General features: G+C 37.7%; 1 protein-coding gene across 3 annotated transcripts in view; it reads right to left on the reverse strand.

Moving 5' to 3' along the window:
• Positions 1–18,144, reverse strand: part of LOC107597263 (GRB2-associated-binding protein 3-like) — a 28,313-nt gene that overhangs the window by 2,855 nt on the left and 7,314 nt on the right. For all 3 annotated transcript variants that reach the window (XM_016288252.1, XM_016288253.1, XM_016288254.1), the window contains exons 2-7: positions 12,121–12,424; positions 5,144–5,348; positions 3,515–3,918; positions 2,801–2,853; positions 2,430–2,661; positions 239–329 (exon numbers count right to left, since the gene is read on the reverse strand). In XM_016288252.1, the coding sequence (XP_016143738.1) occupies positions 239–329; positions 2,430–2,661; positions 2,801–2,853; positions 3,515–3,918; positions 5,144–5,348; positions 12,121–12,424 (1,289 nt within the window). The remainder of the gene's footprint in view (positions 1–238; positions 330–2,429; positions 2,662–2,800; positions 2,854–3,514; positions 3,919–5,143; positions 5,349–12,120; positions 12,425–18,144) is intronic.

The following is an 18,144-nucleotide window of genomic DNA, read 5'->3' on the forward strand; positions in this document are numbered from 1 at the left end:
AAGAAGGTTCTTCAGATTATAAAAAGGTAAGAAAGAGATGGTTCTTTAAAGAACCTTTGACTGAATGCTTCCTTGTGGAACCAAAAATGGTTCTTCTATGGCATCGCTTGAAGAACCTTTTGAAGCACCTTTATTTTTTAGGACACAGACAGAAGTGGTTGAGAAGAAGAACAGAGCTGCAGAGGATCAGTTTGGGGTCATTTTTGGTGTGTAAATATGAGTTTGTCACAATTCTCACCTGGGTTCTGTCATGGTGCGTGTGAGGGGAACGTGGAAAGGACATTCAGAAATTGTGGACAGACCCCGCAGGTCTAAAGGAGGCGGTCGAGCTGTGAAAGCAAACACAATGCAGAACACTCAAACACTCCTTATCTTTTTCTCTCATGCACACCACACACTCACACAAACACTTTCACTTTTAATGAGGCATTTCCTTTGTGTGAAGGTGCATGACCTGTAGGAACCCTGCGCCTCCACTCAAGACACAATGCTGTCTGAGATTCCTGTTCTGTGTCTCTGACAGTATCATGCACTTCCTCTCTTGTGCTTTTGTCTTGGGAAATTCTCAGTTGAAAAAGAATTTAAATCGAAATGCCACAAAGAATCTCTTAAAGAAGTATGCCCCTGTTCAGAATGAAATGTGTCTTGGAATGCCTGAGAAGTGACGTACTGTAATCTGGTGACTGTCTTATATTTATATCATATGAGAGAGTTTCGCAATACATCACATGAGCAAGAGTGCTGTTTTCCCCCGAATATCTGCACGACTGCAAATGTGATAGTGATTTTTTACAACAGTTAAGTAAACAAGACGTCAGTATTGTGTTATTTTAGACAAAATATTGTCAGTATTCTGTTTTTGCTCAATTTCACCAGTGAAAACCATTCCAAACAAAGCCACAACAGAACTCTTCGACCTTTCTGAGCAAAAACATAGCGGTGTTTTGTTGCTAAAGTAATGCACCTTCATAAATTAATCGAGTGAGCCAACGATTCTTCGTCTCCGAATGAATCAGTCGTTTGAACGAATCGGTTGAATGGATGACTTAATCATAGGACTGAATAACCACTATTACAGTGACTTGCCGCCACCTACTGGCGGATCTAGTTTCATATTTAGAGTACCGTATATACACATTAATGTCCATTTAAAAATTGCATTATTTATGCAATTCTAATTTATGGCAGTCTTTGTAAATATACCTAAATGTCCAGATGCAGCTTAAAAACAACATTATGGCCACATTGTGGCCTTAAAAAGTTTATGAGTACTAAATTATATTTTGAATCAAAATATTTCTTTCTAAGGCTACTTTTTGTAATGCCTAGTAATTCTTCAAATGTCGTAGCCCAAACTGTCGCCAGTTTGCGACAAATTAATTTTAAGAGCGAGTAATTTTATTGAGTCATTCAACGAATTAGAATCAACTAATTCGTTCAAACATCCAGCAAAGTATCAATGAGCGAGTTATTTAATTGTTCGCTTAAGAAGCTAATCGTTCAAAAACAGTGATTAATTCAAGAACCACACTGCTGTGTTTTACTTAGACAAGCTCAGCGATTAAAGGTAAGTTCACATTTACAGTTGTTCGGCGATTTTTTTCGAAGGCAAATCCCTTTTCCAAAGGACGAGTATTTTCGCACGAGAGTCTGCACCAGTATTACAAATAAAATTAAATGATTTTCTTTTCTTTTTAAAATACTAAAAAGAAATTCGTTTTGTTGTGTAGAATTCGACATTTAATATTCTCTACAATCTCGAGGTAAGACTGCAATGGTAAAACATTAGAAAAACAACTACGAAATGTGGTTTCTGTGTGACACACAGATCATGATCATGAGCTCTGCTGCAACTCATCTTCCTCATATTAATTTTCAACATGCGTCACTCTGTACTGCTCCTCACATGAGATCATCTTTTCCATTTCTCTATTTTCGTTTTCTGACGTAGCTAACATCTCCAGTGATGTTCTAGTTATTGAAATTGCTTCATGACAGCAGTTATAGCTAACACAGCACATCAATATGTCACATAGCTCTGTTGTGCAAATACCTTAAAAAAATTAAACGAAACAAAAAAAGAATTCTGAAATAGCAAGGCTCCTAAAACTATGGCATCACATCCCTGTCTTTGAGCTAGACATTAGTCATTGGTACAATTTATTTAACATGTGGTAAAACGTGTTTGGAATAGATGCATCTTAATGGCTAAATGTGAATTACATTGTCCAAATGCTGTTTTGAGGCATAAAATAAATGTAAATCTTATTTCTTATTTAAACATTTATATTTAAAGGCAGCAGGTCAGTCTCAATAAATAAATGCTAATGCTACAATCACAAAACTTTGGTTGTAACGTTTTGTAGTACCACATGCTTTGATTGTAAATGATACTGATAAACCTTGCATTTTAACCCAGAAACATTTACCCCGTATTCTTGGTTTAAGGTTGCGGTCGACTGGAGGAGGCTCAAGGTCAGGATTCGAAGGCGAAGGCAGCTCTGTTTTGCCATTGGTGAGTAGGGGGACGGACAGGGTGGAGGGGCTCATGGGTATGTATCCGTCTAAAGTCACATCAGAGCAGCTGATCGGTGGGGAGGCCATGGGCACATATGAATCCTCCGAGTGGTTTTCAGTAACTGTGGTATTCAGAAATACTGGCTAGAAATAGAGATACAGAGAGAAACACACTGACACATCTGCTTTCTGGCAGTGAATATTCAAATTGATGCGTATTTACAGTGCCTGTTTAACTTTCTCCAGGCTCATTTGACTATTTCATATTTGAATATTTCTTTACCAGGTTGAGGCTTAGACGTTTGTTCCAGTTTCTTCCAGCATTGTCAAACTCTCCTGAAAACATGTACATATATTGTTGAAATGTTATAACGAAAAAAAGGGCGGGGGGGATGGGGGGGCACACATGGCACACTTTCTCTCAAAATATGTGCATTTCGTTGCTTTTTTGCTTATGACAACCATTTTATAAGTTGAAGAAGTCTTGTATTATCCACTAATCACCAGCAAAACCGCCGCAAAGGCATTATTCATATCTTCCTCTGAACCAGGTTACAGCTATTTGTTAAATTATTTAATGCCTCATACTGATTTGAAGGTAAGAATTATGGCCAATGACAGAAGAAAATGCAAACATATTTTCTGTTATATCTGTGGGACTTCTACTGCAACAAACGGCAAAAAAATGGCAGATTATGTGAATTTGTCTTTACGTACTGTATATTTCTTTGACATGTTGCATTTGAAGATTTTCCCACTCATTTGAATACTTCTTTTTGTAAAGACAGAAACCAAAAAAACCCCCAAAAAAACTCCTGAAACTTTTGACATTTGACTTCTTTTGTTATTTTGATAAGTGCATTTGTGAGGAAAAAAAACTGATGCGATGGAACATTTTATGGATATTTTTGCAATCCGCATCATCACATTAAATAATAGGTATTTTCTTGCAAATCAGCAGAATTTGTTTTTTGGATTTTTTTTTGTGCATTCTCACCTCTCTTAAAGTGGTCTGTTCCTGAAAGTGACGTCCTGCGAGGCAGGAGAGCAGGTTGCGGCTGATTAAGGCCGGTATCCTCAATACCATGATGATCGGACAGGTGTGTAGGTTTGGGTGGGAGGGGAGGAGGCGTCTGTGGGTCTGATGTACCGTAGAAGAGCCGGTCGAATCTGAAAATGTCCGATGGCCGGCGTAGAGAGATGGGAGACGAGAGGCAGGACGAAAGGGAAGAGGAGAGAGAGAGCGGGCCACAGGGTGCGCTGAATGGGGGCTCGGACACCCCACCCAAAAGGAAAGGGGAGGGGGAGGAGTCAGTGCGTGGGGTGGGGCTAAACACATCCTCTGTGTACTCAGACGAGCTCTGCTCAAAGGAGCGTTCAGAGTTAGAGATGCTGTCACACCTAGGGAAGGACAAACACACAGAGATAAGCATATATGCACAAAAACAATAACCAAATAATGTTATTACATGTACTGTTATATAAAATAATGTTATATAAAACTAATATGGAAAATATTTTTTGTTCAGAGAAAGCATATGGAAAACGTGTGGTGTGTTGTCATAATGAAACAATTTTTTTTACACAGACTTTCTCTGCCGAATGAGTGCTGAATGATTTAGAAATCACAAATTTGCATAACAAATGTAAAATTTGCTTTCATATGGACTGCCTTAGAAAGACAAAATCTAAATAAACAAGTGTAATGCCACATATTAAGTATGTTAAAAATTAAACATTTGCTTAAGTCTCTGAGACACGAGTCAACATGAAATAATACTTCTATTCAGAAAGGATGAATTGATCAGAAGTAAGAGTAAAGATATTTATAATCTTACAAAATATTTCTATTTCAAATACAAGCTGTTCTTTCTATTCATCAAAGAATTGTAAAAAAATGTACAAAAAAAAAATAATTAAGTAGCACAACCATTTCCAACTGTGATAATAATAAGAAATAATTCTTTAGCACCAAATCATCAGCATATTAGAAAGATTTCTGAAGGATCATGTGACATTGAAGACTGGAGTAACGGCTGCTGAAAATTCAACTTCGCCAACACAAGAATGAATGACATTGTCACATTTTAAAATATATTAAAATATAAAACATTAAAAATCTGTAATAATATTTCACAATATTACATTAATTAATAAAAAAATTAATGCAACCCTGGTGAGAATTAGAGCTTTCAAAAACACTGAAAAATCATACCGACCCCAATCTTTGTGAACTGTAATATACCTGCATAGTAGTTGCATTCATCAGCTATAACCCCTCCATAATGATGCCTCAGTATTCAACACAAAACTGCATTACAAAAATCATTGTGCATTTGTATAAAACCATTAAGTCCCTACTTTGCATGCAGGTATATGAAAGTTTTATTTGAATCTAATCACAGTGTGTTATGCTGCAGTGACCAAGATCAAAAGATTTCACTGAGGCGTAAAGCGTGAGAGATTTTCTATTCTCATTTATTCTCTCAGTCACCTTTATTAAATCAGATTTAAGGAAAAGCCGATAGTCTGGCGCTACATGGAATGAATCTCATTTCTGTATTGAGATTAACATATAATTATTATTTTTGCAACGTGTGATCATAAGAAGCGGGGTGGGCCTTGCCTGACGATGCTCTTCGTGCCGGTTTCACACTGAGAGAGAAAGAGGTAGTCAAGTGGAGGACTGATCTCTGATTCGCTGGGCCTGTCTAGGACATCGTGGTTTTCGACGGTAACTGTGTCCTGATTAGCCACGAGAGAAACATGAGGAGAGAGTGCTGGAGAGGGCTGCTGGGAAGAGGGAGTGCGATTAAGACTGTCCATTGATTCTGTCAAAAAGAAAAAGAGAGAGATTTGGTTTATACATTATCAATACGTTTCATCTTACATGTCAATAAAATAAGTGCAATAACCATGCTTCACAAATTCCATTTCTGAAGTACCTTTGCTTCTATTCCAGAAGGTGGCAGACCAAATCACCCCCTTCCAGCCCCCCACACACCACAACCCCCACACACACACACACACATCTCTTTCTCTTCCCGTTTAGACTCAACAGTGTGTTAGTAGTGGGCAGACATTTCTAAACCACTCAGTCCCACAGATGAACACGTGAGGCTCATGCCTGCTACACTCACTGGAAGCACATGACGCGTTCACGGTTGATTTTTGGGGTGTAATCATTTCACTTTTTAATAGTAAGCAAAAATATTTTTGGAAGGTGGAACTGAGTTGGAATAATGCAGAAAAAGGTCACTGTGGAAAGTTTTGTGCCGTTTCCATGGTCAAATCTATGTTTGCTTGTGAGAAAGAAATTTGAGTGACACATCTCTCATTTTGGGAGTAATTGTTGAGCAGGTTAATTAAATAGGCAATTTGAAATAATCCAAGAAGTTTTATTGCGCATAAACAGCGGTGTCCAGTGGTGATTCAGTGTTTGGACGTCTGATATCACACTCAACCTGCTGGTGCTTGAAAGGCATTGTGAGTAATGCTGAGGTAATGTTGTGGGAAAACAGTCATAGATAACCGGCTTTTGATCACGTTGCAGCTAGCATGCTAATCTGAGGGGGGTTGTGTGGGCTCACGTAAACATTGCTTCTTTGGCAGAGCCTACTATTGGGTATCCAACACTTGAATAACTGACAATGACTCACAACCTTTCTGGCAAGAGAGAATTCTGAGAGGCGTGTGGTTGTATTCATTTCTGTGATCCTATATTTAATGTAAACATCTATATGATAACGATTTTGCACAGTATTTATATTGTAGGTTTAAGATTTTTTTAACCATTTCTTTTATAAGGCTGCAATGAGACGCCTTTAATTATTATGTAGAGCTGCTTTTACACCTGCAGTCCGAGGTTGCCATGGTAAAGGGATACAGGAGAACAAAGAAGTAGTTAGCAGTTGTCATGATGATGGGGTCAAAGGGACAGTAGAGATACAATAAGTAGTAGTCATGGTGATAGGGGTCAGAGAACAGTACAAATAGATTAAATGGTTGTCATGGTGACAGGTCAGCAAGAGCAGAGATATAGTGAGCGGTTGTCATGGTGACAGGTTAGTAGAGATACAGTGAGTGGTGGTCATGGTGGCGGGTCAGTGAGAGTAGAGTTACAGTGAGCGGTTGTCATGGTGACAGGTCAGTGAGAGTAGGGATACAGTGAGTGGTTGTCATGGTGACAGGTCAGTGAGAGTAGGGATACAGTGAGCGGTTGTCATGGTGGCGGATCAGTGAGAGTAGGGATACAGTGAGTGGTTGTCATGGTGACGGGTCTGTGAGAGAGGAGATACAGTGAGCCGTTATTATGGTGACGGGTCAGTGAGAGTAGGGATACAGTGAGCAGTTTTCATGGTGACGGGTCAGTGAGTGGTGGTCATGGTGGCGGGTCAGTGAAAGTAGAGTTACAGTCAGCGGTTGTCATGGTGACAGGTCAGTGAAAGCAGAGATACAGTGAGCGATTGTTATGGTGACAGGCCAGTGAGTGTAGGGATACAGTGAGTGGTTGTCATGGTGACAGGTCAGTGAGAGTAGGGATACAGTGAGTGGTTGTCATGGTGACAGGTCAGTGAGAGTAGGGATACAGTGAGCGGTTGTCATGGTGGCGGATCAGTGAGAGTAGGGATACAGTGAGTGGTTGTCATGGTGACGGGTCTGTGAGAGAGGAGATACAGTGAGCCGTTATTATGGTGACGGGTCAGTGAGAGTAGGGATACAGTGAGCAGTTTTCATGGTGACGGGTCAGTGAGTGGTGGTCATGGTGGCGGGTCAGTGAAAGTAGAGTTACAGTCAGCGGTTGTCATGGTGACAGGTCAGTGAAAGCAGAGATACAGTGAGCGATTGTTATGGTGACAGGCCAGTGAGTGTAGGGATACAGTGAGTGGTTGTCATGGTGACAGGTCAGTGAAAGTAGGGTTACAGTGAGTGGTTGTCATGGTGACCGGTCAGTGAAAGTAGGGATACAGTAAGCGGTTGTCATTGACAGGTAGAGTGAGGGACACATTGAGACTAGGGCTGCACGATAAATTGCATGCGATTGTCATGCGCATCTCGCCAGTAAAGCCAGTTTTGTTATTAGTAGTAAATCTCCATCACGTGCTTTCAAATGGAGTGACATTTAATACACAGAGCGGTAGTTCACTGACAAGCTACGCAATATTGCGTTCATAATCGAAGGAGATTCATCTGATGCCTTTACTGACGAGATGCGCATGACAAATCGCATGCGATTTATCGTGCTGCCTTAATTGAGACGTTGTTATGGTAAGAGGGAGAATACATATACAGTAAGTGGTTGTCATGATGACAGGTCAAAGTGACAGAAGAGACATAACAGTGATGTTTAACCTGTGGCCCTGGCAGAAATCAACATTTAAGTTCACAAAAGTTCACAAAAGCCTCCAGTGTGTGTTCTGAGCGTCTCGACACATGGCTTAAAGCAGGATCTGAAACTGCGGCTCTCCAGGTGTGACTACAATCTCTGCTGTGTTCTTCTCTCACCCTGCTGTCCGTCTGCCTCACTGCAGAAGAGTCTTTCTGTAAATAAGAGCTGAGATCCAGTCCTGCTGGGGTCTGTAATGAGGTTAGCTGCTAAGCAGCGACCGAGACTTTGCGTCTCTTCTAAAGCTACACTCGCTATTTCAACATTACGTCTGATAGTCACCTCTGGCCTCCATCTAAGACTTAAAGGGGTGGTTCACTGGCTTTTTTCTAGGCTTGATTGTGTTTATGGGGTGCAGTCTAACATGTGTTAATGCTTCGTTTAAAAAAAACGCATTATTTTTCATATAATTTACCTTTATTCCACACCACTCTGTTCCTTCTCTGAGAAACGCGCTGATCATGTGTCTGAAACCCTCCCTGCTGTATCACTCATCTTTCTGTTATCTTTCCAAGTAATGTGTAACTTGTGGTTTCTCTCACTCTCCGTGTTTGGTATATCACGTTAGCCACTCTAACTGCTAACACTTTCCCATGTGTCTTACACTAATTACTGTTCCAGCTTTAACAAAAACACGTTTTCTTGCTATGATATTGCTGTGGACACAGATCGTGACACTGGCTGTTTGCTGTTAGTTAAATATATACTTTCAGCTTCGTAACTTTGCAGATATTGTTTATGCTCAAACAGCAACATTACCCACTAACTAACGTTAAAAAAGTGAAATCGCAATCAACCACTCCTTTAAACAACATAAAGAAAAATGTCCATATGTGTGGAGAAAAGGGCATAGACGTGCCTGTTGTTCTGTATATACTAGCTTTATCTTTCACAGTCATTTAGAGGTGTGTGCAACCCTCCAGCGTGTTGTGTATTAAACAGTAACCATGCACGTGTGTGTCTGAAACCCTCCCTGCTGTATCACTCATCTTTCTGTTATCTTTCCAAGTAATGTGTAACTTGTGGTTTCTCTCACTCTCCGTGTTTGGTATATCACGTTAGCCACTCTAACTGCTAAAACTTTCCCATGTGTCTTACACTAATTACTGTTCCAGCTTTAACAAAAACACGTTTTCTTGCTATGATATTGCTGTGGACACAGATCGTGACACTGGCTGTTTGCTGTTAGTTAAATATATGGGATGCTACGTACTTGTGAGCTGTCTGTTATGACAGACGCATGTGTGTCTGAACACTCCTCTGTGACGCAGCTGTTGCTCTGCAGACTATTTGAAAGAGAGGAAGAGAGATGGAGGAATGGAACAGAATATTAAAATAAGACCTCGCCTAGATTACAGCGTCATGGATTGTGTCTGCATCTCTGTCTATGCATCTCTCTCTGGAGAAACGTCCTGTGGTTAATTATTTCCCAGGCTAGGTTTATTCATTTTAAAACTGAATCTTTATCTGATGTGGTGAAAGGGCTGATCGTAGGCTGTTTTTTTGGAGTATTTTACGTACAAGTGTTTTTCCTGTTTTAGCTCATCTGTAGCACTTTCCTTTCTCATAAACCCACATGCATATACGGTTTGTATTTATTAATGATACTGCAAAAAAAGGTTAAATCATTTTAGTTTTAAGAATTTTATTTTGAGATGCTTTTGTTTTTATTTAGACTTTTAGTTGTCATTCCAGTTTGTCCTATCACCTGCCACTTGTTGAGGTACAAAAAATGTTTATGATCAGAAATATTTTTTTTCTTAAAGAAATTAATACTTTTATCCAGCACGAATGCATTAAATTAATCAAAAGTGACAGTTAACTTTATTAATTTTATTTAAAAAAAAAATATTAAAATAAGACCTCGCCTAGATTACAGCGTCATGGATTGTGTCTGCATCTCTGTCTATGCATCTCTCTCTGGAGAAACGTCCTGTGGTTAATTATTTCCCAGGCTAGGTTTATTCATTTTAAAACTGAATCTTTATCTGATGTGGTGAAAGGGCTGATCGTAGGCTGTTTTTTTGGAGTATTTTACGTACAAGTGTTTTTCCTGTTTTAGCTCATCTGTAGCACTTTCCTTTCTCATAAACCCACATGCATATACGGTTTGTATTTATTAATGATACTGCAAAAAAAGGTTAAATCATTTTAGTTCTAAGAATTTTATTTTGAGATGCTTTTGTTTTTATTTAGACTTTTAGTTGTCATTCCAGTTTGTCCTATCACCTGCCACTTGCTGAGGTACAAAAAATGTTTATGATCAGAAATATTTTTTTTCTTAAAGAAATTAATACTTTTATCCAGCACGAATGCATTAAATTAATCAAAAGTGACAGTTAACTTTATTAATTTTATTTTAAAAAAAATGTTATTTCTATTTTTGAACTTTATATAAATCAAAGGATCCTAAAAGTGAATCATGGTTTCTACAAAAATATTAAGCAATATATAGTATATTAAACACTGATAGTAATAAGAAATGTTTTTGCAGCACCAAATCGGCATGTCAGAATAATTTCTAAAGGATCATGTGACATTAAAGACTACACTAGGGCTGGGCGATATAGCTAAAAAATGTATCAACGATATAATATTTCATATCGTTCGGTATCGATAATTATTGACATTTTTTATAACCTTTTTTAAAACAAAAAGCAATAGAATTTTTAAAAAATGTAACCACTGTATTTATAATTAACACAATTTATTGAGACAAAAAACAAATATTTTTTGTTTTAAAAATCAAACAGAATAAAAATTAAACATCTAATTTCTAATGTTTTATATGCAGACTAAATAGGTCTTTACTGTATAGGTCTAATTGTCTCGCAAGGCCACAGGAGGGCGCAATGAGCAAAATAATGCAGCACATTTAAATTGTCAACGCAAGGAAGTAACTCTATAAAAACGTGCATTACGTCTAAATTAACTCATAAAAATCTAATATAATTTCGTAAATTGCATAAACAATTATGAACAAAACAGCATCATGTATTTATGCATTGCTTAATCCAAAGAGCCGAAGCGCCATTCACACAGACTGCATTTAAAAACACGAGTTGAGACGCGGTGAAAAGGAATAAACCTCCACAAATTTGTGACGTGTTTTCTAAAAGTTTAAACTGTTTTAACTTTGCATGGCTTTCTATACATCTCTTGTGTGAGACGCGAGTGCAGCAGTCATATCTGTCCGTCTAAAAAATGCGCTGAATATGCGTTCTGTGTGAATGACTTGGTTTCAGTTTTAACCCATTCAAAATCTTCTCCGCATTGAGCTTATATATTTCTCTAATATTTTGAATGCATAACACAGCAGCGGCACGTCCTGTGGGCTTGACTAACAAAACATTAAAATGCAACAATGTCACTTACATCAGTATCACCGCATCTCACGCGCCACTGATGACGCTCCCTGACGCACACCTAACATTCAAATGCAAATGTTTATTTTAAATTCGACTAATATTCATTCTTTATTCACAATCTCCTCATCACAGGCAGGCACAGCATTCATTTCAGCATGTGTTTGTGTTTGTGTGTGCTGTCTGCGTCACTCATAGTACGTGCCTATATCGTGCGCTATATCGAACAATTTTTCTATCGATATCGAAGAAGGTGTACCGTCGAGAAATATCGATACCGTTTTATCGCCCAGGCCTAGACTACACTATATTTAAAAAAACAACAACAACAACAAAAAAACAGTTATTTTAAATTGTAATAATATTTTACAATATTACTGTTTTGCTGTATTTTTGATCAAATAAATGCTGCCTTGGTGAGCAGAAGTTATTTATTTAATTTAATAAGAAAATTTGTATTTTTTTTTATTTTTTTAATTGACTGCATTCATTCTCACATTCTCATTCTCACATGTAAAATTGAAATAATTCCAAACCAAGCCCTTGTGTTAATGTTAATGTGTAGTGATTTGCATTGAAAAGGGGAAAAATTAAGTCAAAGTGTCTGGAGTCAGGTGTGAACTGAAGATTGAAGTCATGGACTGCTCATTCTTCAGAGAAATCATAAGGTAGTGTTCAGGAGTATGATGATAATGTAAAGGGAAAGCAAAATGACTGCAGGACTGCAACCCAACATTTCCGACACTATTAGAACTTTATCAGAGGCTAAAATTTATCAGCTGCTGAGCATATCATACTAAGTGGTCCAAGACTTAAAAAACAAAATAAAACTTCCATAATAAACCTCCTCACCTGCATGTCTGTTCAGTCCTCCAAACGTGCAAATCTGTCCAATGTTCTGTACCCAGATGTTCATCTCTTCTGCCGTTTTGGCCAGCAGGTAAAAGATGCGCGTGGCGGTCTTGACCACAAACAGGTGCTGATTCTCATACTGGCGTTTGGTGGGCCGCACCTCTGCCTCGATGGTGACCTCGCACTCCTTCAGGTCGATGGCTCTGATTGGTTTTCGGGAACTCTTGCTACGGTAATATTCCAAAACATCAGGATTCCCGCTCATCCGACCCCTCCGCAAAACAAACCATCGCTTTCGCCATGACTGAGAGAGAAAGGGACAGAGAGCGAGAGACAGAGAGGGGAACAGAATTAGATTAACACTGTTCTGCTGGATGGACTCACACAGGTTAGCAATCAAGTCAAAAAGTCTCCTTTGAGCTTTAGATCTTTAGGTCTTGTTTTCAGACTGCAAGCATTCCCTCTTCACATGAAACATTTGCCCCCATTTAGATCTTGACACATTTTGGTAAAGATAAATTAAAGCTTAAAAAATATTGTAAAAGTTAAAAAGAAAACTGAAAATATAAAAATAAAAGATAATTCATCATTTTAATAAATACTATAATAGTATATAAATAATACTAAAATAACACTGATCAAAATATACTAACTTCCTCTGAAACAAATGTACTTTTCCACTGATGCCACTAAGGCTGGCTATTGGATAATGTTAATAAATAGGTAAACAGATAATTATTACAAATTATATATGATTACAAAAGAATATATAATTACAAATCAGTCTCGCCCCATTTTTCACACCATGCCGTGTCTGTGTTCAAACCAACTTCGGAGTTAAGTCATTGCAGAAATGGGTCTAGACTGATACATTTGTGTCGTTTGTATAAGTAAGTTTCATTTATATGATTTCCCTTATTTACCCAATATAAAATTTCACACCGGTGTCCTCCCTAGTGTACATGCAAGAACAAACTTACAGATAAACTTCTGTCTAAACTGGGCAGGGTGTGGTCTGCAGTCAGAAATGACTTACAAACTTACTTCTCAAGAAACATACACAGATTAATCTCTCGGAGCAGAAACAGGGTGCTCATTCGGTTAAGAAGTAAATAATCAACACTTACACACCAAGTCAATCAGTATAAATCTCCTGGCTTTAGCAGTAACTAGAAATCCAGTTTCTGCACTGTAATCAGTTCCAAAAATATGATTAGATGTATTAAGTTGTTATTCCATTAAAAAGATATTAGGTTATTATGACGTCATGAGGTAATTAGGCTAATATTACCTTATGAGGTAAATGCATATACTTCAGGTTATTAGGTCATTATGTCTAATTATCAGAAGTGCCAGACTGTCCTTGCAAAGTTGGAACTGCCCCACTTTATAGAAACAGCCTTTGTGCACAGACGCATTGTAGGCTACTTTGCAGGTTCAGGAAACCTGCATAAAATGCGCTGGACACATTTGAATATTGGTTGAACTGTTCTGGAACAATGTTGTAAATACAACTTAACCACTCATTTCTAGTTGTGTCCTCTTTTGGAAGGCCAAACAAAGTAGTTTAGCTTTCACAACGAAACACACAGCGTCTCCACGACATGGCGGCGGCAACAACAATACTATAGAGAGAATAAAAGTTACGCCTTCTTTCTTTGCGTGCACATTTGGGCGGTGTTATGCAAATCTTCCCACATCGTGACGTAGACATGTGGGGGCGTGTTAGAACGAGGCGTTTTAGGAGGGCGTGGACAAGTCTTAACTTTTATAAAGAATATCTCTTTGGGTTTGAGACTTTAGTCTTTGCAACTTTAGGGATCTTATCTATTCACGAACAGCTTGTAACACTCCAAAGAGAAAGGAAAATGTGAAATTGCATCATATGACCCCTTTAAGTGTGTGTGTTCTATTAAGTGCAAGCAGCACCTGCCTCAGGTGAAATCTGGAAGTCTGTCTTTCAGAGAATTCTCCTGTGCATGCGACTTTCCATTTTCAGTGATGTAACAGAAACTACTGCGGAAATACTTTTCTCAGGAAAGAGAATGACAGGGAATAAAGAGAAAGTGGCAGTTCCTTTGCAGTCCCCAGTTTACTCATAGTTTCTCTCTCCTTTTTGCTCTTTTTCTTTTTCTTTTTCTTATTAGGGAAAATAATACAATAACTTAAATAAAGAGGGGCCTACAGTTTTTTGAGGGGGCACCAGTTCACTTACTGTCCTAGCCAAGATAAGAAAAAACTAAACTTATTAACAACTAAATTAAAACTATTATTTGTAATTCAACATAAACACATATACAGGATATATCTTTGATAAATTGATATCACAGAGAGTGTTCAGTTTAATGCCAATGTCAAACATGTTATATACATTTTGAATGGTGACATAATCAGTCTGAACACAATTTAGGAATGGATTTACAGTATGTCAGTAAGGTGAAGTTAGAAAGCCAAAATAACCATCCACATTTGGGCGGTGTTATGCAAATCTTCCCACATCGTGACGTAGACATGTGGGGGCGTGTTAGGACGAGGCGGTTTAGGGGGGCGTGGACAAGTCTTAACTTTTATAAAGAATATCTCTTTGGGTTTGAGACTTTAGTCTTTGCAACTTTAGGGATCTTATCTATTCACGAACAGCTTGTAACACTCCAAAGAGAAAGGAAAATGTGAAATTGCATCATATGACCCCTTTAAGTGTGTGTGTTCTATTAAGTGCAAGCAGCACCTGCCTCAGGTGAAATCTGGAAGTCTGTCTTTCAGAGAATTCTCCTGTGCATGCGACTTTCCATTTTCAGTGATGTAACAGAAACTACTGCGGAAATACTTTTCTCAGGAAAGAGAATGACAGGGAATAAAGAGAAAGTGGCAGTTCCTTTGCAGTCCCCAGTTTACTCATAGTTTCTCTCTCCTTTTTGCTCTTTTTCTTTTTCTTTTTCTTATTAGGGAAGATAATACAATAACTTAAATAAAGAGGGGCCTACAGTTTTTTGAGGGGGCACCAGTTCACTTACTGTCCTAGCCAAGATAAGAAAAAACTAAACTTTTTAACAACTAAATTAAAACTATTATTTGTAATTCAACATAAACACATATACAGGATATATCTTTGATAAATTGATATCACAGAGAGTGTTCAGTTTAATGCCAATGTCAAACATGTTATATACATTTTGAATGGTGACATAATCAGTCTGAACACAATTTAGGAATGGATTTACAGTATGTCAGTAAGGTGAAGTTAGAAAGCCAAAATAACCATCAGATGCGGCACCAAAAACCCAAACCAAACAAACACCATCTGTCATTGCCACTAGCTTATAGTCCAATTGGACTGAATCCTTATTCCCTTTCTTGAGAATGTTATTTCAGTCAAAGAAAAGAAAGTTCAGCAGTTTTGTGTGGCCTTTCAACGTAACAGCTCCGATCCTAAATTTTCTGGAACCATCAGCAACTTGTGCATTCTGTTTTACTTCTGTCTGACATCATTCCCTTCTGTTGTTTCAAGTTAAATCGTCTTTGTTCACTTAGTTGCTGTTTTCTTTGTGTAACCAAGATTTCACCACAGCAATCAGCTGTTACACAACACCTGACGGTAAAGATGTCTCACACAGGCGTCTAAGAATTTAATCTAATTAACTCACCAGCAGGGGAGTGTCATTAAGGTCTCTTGAGAAACAAGACCAGTTTTCTGAGCGTCTCTCTATTTATGTTCAATTCATTCTAAAAAATAAGTTTCTTTCTTACTGCAATATTTTAAAAAGGCCACAGTCGTGCACGTGTATAATCAGGAAAACCCTGACGTCCTCCCTTGAGGTTGTTTTTTTTTCAGATGCCTAATATGATCCAAACAAATGCATGATGGGAAAGAAAGCCGCAGAGCTGCAGGATTTCTATCCCTCTAGCGTCATAAGACAAACTCTCTTCCTCTTCTCTGAGATCCAGACTAAGTGCTGACATGAGTCCTGAGAGCCAGGTTAAGCAAGAAGAGGCCAGAAAAGACTTCTCCATTTACTTTGGTCTCACAGCCTACATTTTTTATCCAAAGTGACTTATAGTACACTTACAGTACATCCAGGAGTGCCATGCCTATTCAAATACAGGGGGCATGCGACACCTCAGATTTTTAAGATGATGACTTTGAATGCAACATCCAAAAAAAGGGGGTTAATTGTAAGTGTGAAGTGAGAAATCATTTGGAAATCATTTGGTTGGTCTGATGGAAGTCACACCTTCAATAGATCATTTGCTTTAATCTGAAAATCAAGTTGCTCCAAACATATAAATTGTTCCTGTCAAACACTAAAGGTTTTTAAAGCTGTTCTTTTCTATGAAATAAAACAACAAAAAGACACAGTGATCACTGGCTGAAAAATGATAATAATAATAATAATAATAATAATAATAAGGTATTTAGGATATTACGCTCATGCTTTCAGCTGAGTATGTCCATTTTACCACATTTCAATCAATTCTGAATCTTTTCATATATACTGTAAGTGTTGTCACACTGAAAAAATTACAGACATTACAGATCACTTATAAAAATAGACTTTACAGTAAAGGGGGAGAAATGACCACAAATACTTCCTTAAAAGTAATCACACCTCATTAACGCTTACGCAGAATATATAAAGGAAATGTAGAACAGTTTTTGCTTAAATGTTGCTTACAAGGCGAATGTCTCCATCTTCTTGGTCTTAATGATAAGACATGCAAGAAAGCTGACAAAGGCTAAAGTGGGTATATTTTACCCTGAAACTTAAGCAATTTCTCAGTTATTTACTTTTTTAAAAGAAAAAATAAGTTATTTTTAAAAAAAGAAAAGTTTAATTACTAGCACTGCTGTACTGTCCAAAACTCAATTTGAAACAGGCTTGACTGTATAAGGAAAGTTACAAGGCACAAACCACCAGGCACTGATTAAAACACAGTTATCTTTAACAATTTTTCCATTTTGAGTCACTAATGTGAGTGTGTGTGTGTGGATTTCACTGAAACACATAAGTTATTCTTCCCGTGTCAGAATTCGTCAGAGACCACACGTTGTTCTGGGCATGCTCAGAACAGCAGGGTCAGGCCATGGCCTTGGTTTACCTCTCTCGCAAACAAAGACCTTCTCTCTATTCTTTCTTTTTGAATGGTTATATTTTCTTCCTCTTATGCATGCATGGTTTAATCAAAGAGAGGAACTAGAGCTACGTTTTCCCAGAACCCCTCACAGAAGGGAAGTCTGAAAATGGCCTAAACGTGTGTCTGCATTAAACAAACAGCAATACTTTCATGTTTAAATGTGTGTGTTTTTAAGAGTTTGTCTAAATGTGTTTGCAGCAAATATCTGTGGTTTGGTCTGTATAGTTCGTTTTAGATCAAGATAAGTAAATGTGAATCCAAACTAACATTTAACAATGTGTTTTGTTTTCTTCCTAATGTAAACAACAAAGAGTAAAGAGTAAATGTTTTCCCTTAATATTTTGCGCAAACAAGTAATGATAGTCTTGATGACGTTTCTGTACTTATAGGCCTATCCATCTTATTTTGCGAAATGTAAGTTTACGCTGTTTTCTTTGGATGTTCGAGACTTTCGAATTCTTGGCCTTTAAGTAAATAACTATAAGAATAACAGTGCAGTAAAGCTCTTTCTGCATATTACTTCATTCTGCAGTAGGTGTCGACAAGTGATTGTTTTAGTGAATCATTGTATCATTCATTCAACCAATTTGGTCAAAAACGCAAATTCATTTAGAAACGAAACAAATGACTGCCTTTGTGAGCGAGCCACTGAATCATTTACTCAAATGATTTGTTCAAAAACGTTGATTCATTCAGGAAGGAAACATCACCTCTGCTCTGTGTTGCTATGAAACACACAGCAGTTCTGCTGCATGTTTGGAACTATTTATGTTGACGGAGCAAAAACAACTGGAAAAGTATACACTCGCATTCATGCTGTGCATATATATATATGTATATATATATATTATTATATATATATATATATATATATATATATATATATATATA

Source organism: Sinocyclocheilus grahami, unplaced genomic scaffold, assembly GCF_001515645.1.
Source record: "Sinocyclocheilus grahami isolate Dianchi unplaced genomic scaffold, SAMN03320097.WGS_v1.1 scaffold230.1, whole genome shotgun sequence".
Taxonomy (NCBI): domain Eukaryota; kingdom Metazoa; phylum Chordata; class Actinopteri; order Cypriniformes; family Cyprinidae; genus Sinocyclocheilus; species Sinocyclocheilus grahami.